The sequence below is a fragment of the Anneissia japonica genome, unplaced genomic scaffold (genome assembly GCF_011630105.1).
Source record: "Anneissia japonica isolate Jap-2015-1 unplaced genomic scaffold, ASM1163010v1 scaffold287778_len1315358_cov176, whole genome shotgun sequence".
NCBI lineage: Eukaryota > Metazoa > Echinodermata > Crinoidea > Comatulida > Comatulidae > Anneissia > Anneissia japonica.
This window is the reverse complement of record NW_022702824.1, coordinates 1,250,091-1,254,437: the sequence shown is the minus strand read 5'-3', so window position 1 is coordinate 1,254,437 and position 4,347 is coordinate 1,250,091. Positions and strand designations below refer to the sequence as shown.

Sequence of the window (4,347 nt, the reverse complement as noted above, 5' to 3'; positions counted from 1 at the left end):
GAGGATGGAGATGATGGAGAGGAGGATGTCTGTCTCTTATACACATCTAGATGTGTATAAGAGACAGGTACAGTAGGTGTAACTGTCATTTGGGGCCATTTTTACCGGGTATTTTTTCTGAGGCCATTTTTTCTGGTGCCTTTTTTTCAGTGGCCATTTAATTTATCTACAGTAGTATACTACTGATCAATATAATTTTCTGTGTTTGAAAAGTGTGTAAAATAAGAACAAATTAAGAACATTTTGAGCCAGAAATCAGCCATAAAATAAGAACATGAGCCTGGGCAAAATTTTACTGGTTCTTATAAAATAGAAAAAAGTGTTATATGAAGTGAAGGAGAATAAGAGTAGGCCTACTTGGGCGGATGCAGATTTGGCGGTAGGGGGATGCATGAGAGTCCACGCAACCTTAGGCCCACCATGTTTGCAAGGGCGGATCCAGACATTCTGACGATGTGGGCACATTACCAATATGGAGTCCACGCCAGCATGGTTTTGGGTTAGGCGAGTAAATGCTAAGAATAGGCACTTCTAAACGCTCGGAAAAAACACTATCGGGCGGTAAAAATGTTTTTGTTTTTTTTTTTTTCTTTTATTATTATTATTTTTTTTTTCAGAGCAGTCTTCTTGGACAAAATTATTGACTTTTTCCCAATGCTTTCCCTCCCCTACCCTACCCTCAAGGGGGTTAACGAAGGTCTAGTAAAGGACCTATAGTATATTTCTATGCTGGGGGTATCAAAGCTCTAAACCTGCCCACAGTCCGCGGGGAGGATTTGTGAGAGTTGTAGTGACCGGATCAACCACTTGGTGAGGTGAGAACATTTTGAGAACATGGACCTCAACGTACCCGGAAATTGCACTCTCATACCTTAAAAGTCTTACCTGTAATTGATATCCACAATACACGTACATCTATTTTTCTTAATACAATTTTGGGAGTGCGTTCGCAACGTCTGCACCCCTTCTGCATTCGCCCCAGGAGCAAGATGGTGATAAGGAAGAGGAGGAGGAGAAGGTGGAGGAGGAGGTTGAAGATATAATGACAATATTGATGATGCTGATGATAAGGCATATGATCAAATCGGGCCTGATGGTAATGACGGCAAACACATGTTGCATAATTTTCGAGCTTCGGACTAGGGCCTCAAGAAATGGAAGTATGTAACTCATCAAGTTAATAATCATGAAAAAACAATCAGCTTACCCCTTGACCCCAGACAGTCTTCTTTAAAACACGTTGAACTAAATTTGACTGGAAGTAAGCGCGCGCATAGTTATCATTGAGAGCGTCGTATTTCGGTATGATGTCAGGACTCCATTTGTATCGTTTCTTCTCGACGATGATGCAGTCCAATATGAAACGATCTTCCATCTCCTTGATTTGTTCAGAGGTTGGCTCTGGACTTGTCGGGGTCTTGATGTAGTCTTTTCGCCACAAGGGGCTGTTGAAGGTCACACGGGGGTGAATACTGCTCCCTGTTGACATTCTGGATATATTCTGTTGATTAAAAAGACGAGGATAAACAAACAAGAAAAATTCAAGTAGTATTGGCCTTGCAAATTATGTAGGACTAGATTTCTTTTATACGACTAAACAGCGGCACACCCAAAGTTAGACCCTATGTGTTTAATTTCTGTCCTGTAAATAAAAATATTGGCTTAGGCCCTATCTTACTCATGGTGTAAAACAATACAAACAATTACATATTCAGGGTATAGTTTCATTAAATTGTTCATCGAACATAATTACATAACTTGTATTAAACAGCAAAAGGTATTATGAAATATAATGTAGTTACATCGTATATAATTTAATTAAAACAGCCCCAGTAATGCGCATAATACTTACGGTAGTATTTTAACTCTGCTCTAAATAGTCAAATAATCCCTGATGCCGAAAATTGCTACTGAAATCCTCGCTTTCCAATACTAATGGCAACTACCTTAATCTATGTTTACATTTTCGTTTATATACCTACTCTTGAATCTGTTTCTATAGCTACAGTGAAATTAAAGTTCTATAATGTTTATATGAAGTTCTTTTCATTGGGATTTGTATCAAGTATTCGTTACAAAACATACAGTGCTGTCTGCAATAGGGTCACTCCCGCGTGAGCGTCTGTGATCACATTACGGTTCGTAGATAATAGCGCCCGTCGTGATTGACAATCGTTACCTCTGACCATGGAATGTGAAGACCACTTAAATAAAACTAGCAAAAATAATTTTTGTTTTTGTTTAGTCTTGAATTTCGCAAGGTGTCAAATGTGTTTACTGTTTTCTAGTACTCTACCAATTTCGTCCTCTGTTTTTCTTCTCTCCCTCTCTTCTTCATTTCCAGTCCTAGCCCTACTTTCTTTTTTTTTTCTTCATCTCGAAGTCGGTGAGTCGAATGGCCGAGCGGTTAGCAGGGGCACCGCAAGCTATAGCTATAATATCGACGCTGGTTCGAACGGCACGCTCGCCTATGGTTCTGGTGGTAGAACAAGTCTTCTCGGATAAGGACTATAAACCGTAGGCCCAGTGTATACAATGGCTCGTGTGCACTATAAAGAACCCAGTACATCCTTCGAGACGAGTAGGGGGATACCCCGGTGTACTGGAACAGACAGCCTCTGTGGTGGACGACGTGAGTTGCTGGTACCGGGTTACCGGGTAGCACAGACACGAAGGGACCCTTAGTGCCGAAGAAAGTCATTGATCGAGATTCTAGTCCACACATCAAGCGCCCTGAGCATCTTGCATTAGATGGATATGTGCGCTATATAAAACTACACTATTATTATTATTATTATTATTATTATTATCTCTTTGACGTTTAACGAGCCAATAATAAATAGATACTGTGTATAAAAAACTAAATTTTATCACGAGAAATGAGCCATGATTGGATTTTAATATTTTTTTAGACGATGATGGAGATGATGGAGAGGAGGATGTTGTTCTTAATGATGAGGATGATGATTTTTGTGGCACACACCAGTACGCGTGGGAATGAAATACCATCACAATCATTTGCCATTATCAACCATCATCATGATCACAAAGAAGATCTCCTGAACCTCACAAACTGCGTACAATATGCGCATCGGATTCTAGTGCTGTACCCGCAAATACACACAAAAAAAGTAAAATTTACTGCTTCTAATCATAATGCGAATTCATAACGCGTATAAAAGAGAAGGCATGATGGGATCAAATGTCAGTTGGTGGGGGGGGGGGGTCTTTCTGTTCACTTTCACATATTCCTCTGTTTTAACGTCTACTAGCCAATTTACAAGAATGGGCAGTTATTTTTGGATCGGATTCTTGTTAATCGGATTCAAAACTAGTCACTAGCGCAAGCGTGGTCTAGTGGTCATGGCACTAGGCTAGTTATCTGGAGGTCATTTCAATGGTCGATTCCCATCCTAATCACTTACGAGATTTTTTGCAAGTATTTGGAGAGTTACTGAGTATTTCAGTACGATAACACGTCATGTAGGGCAAAACATCACTCCTATGGAATTTCCTGATGCAAAATAAAAAACATCTAAATAAAAAAAGAAAAAGAAAAAGGAAAAAAAAAAACACACAGTTATTAAAATTATTTACAAAATAGGAATAAAACAAATACATGTTGTGAAATATAAAATTTACATTTCTTTATGGTCAAGTTGTGGGTAAATTAAATTGTTGACTATTCTACAGCGGGAAAAATTATGATTTTGTATTTTGCATGATTAGAAGTGAAATAAATACATAACATACGCCCTCAAGTGTTCGTATTTATAGGCGATTGGTACAATTCTAACCCAGCGACAAAGCTTGGTATTAACAATTAACATGAGAATAGGCAATGCTTGCGTTATACAGATCAGGGTATTATTCATGGTTTGCTATGCGTAAAGAGGGAAAACACAGTGAATATTTATGCCTCAATCGAAGCGTGATGGGCGTTCTTTTATCCGTGTACAAATCACAATAGCGAGCGATTCTCCGTGACCGTGAACAAGATTTTTGTTCGCGAAGTACATAACACACCCAACAGAGAACTTAACCCACGGTACGAAATTACCGTGAGTTAGATCTGTCAAAAATAAACAACTGAGAAGAATTTAGTGGTTTTTATCTCTCTTTTTATCTCTGCACAACAAATATAACATCAGACAAAATGGCGGTTATGAATTACTGTTGTTGCTGTTTCAACCTCCGCAGTGGTACAATGTTTGCGGCAATGGTGTCTCTGGTAAATATATGATTATAATTTATATATTATATATGTTGAGTAGCCTTAATATTGACTGCCATTTTATACCCATGCGTCATCTATCGTAGTACTGACGCCCTGTTCAGTTGGCGTTT

General features: G+C 38.8%; 1 protein-coding gene across 1 annotated transcript in view; it reads right to left on the bottom strand.

The window, feature by feature from the left end:
* The window catches only part of LOC117104062, an 8,592-nt gene that overhangs the window by 3,348 nt on the left and 897 nt on the right, over window positions 1-4,347 (bottom strand). The window contains exon 2 of the mRNA XM_033244718.1: window positions 1,204-1,501. Coding sequence (XP_033100609.1) covers window positions 1,204-1,501 — 298 coding nt within the window. The remainder of the gene's footprint in view (window positions 1-1,203; window positions 1,502-4,347) is intronic.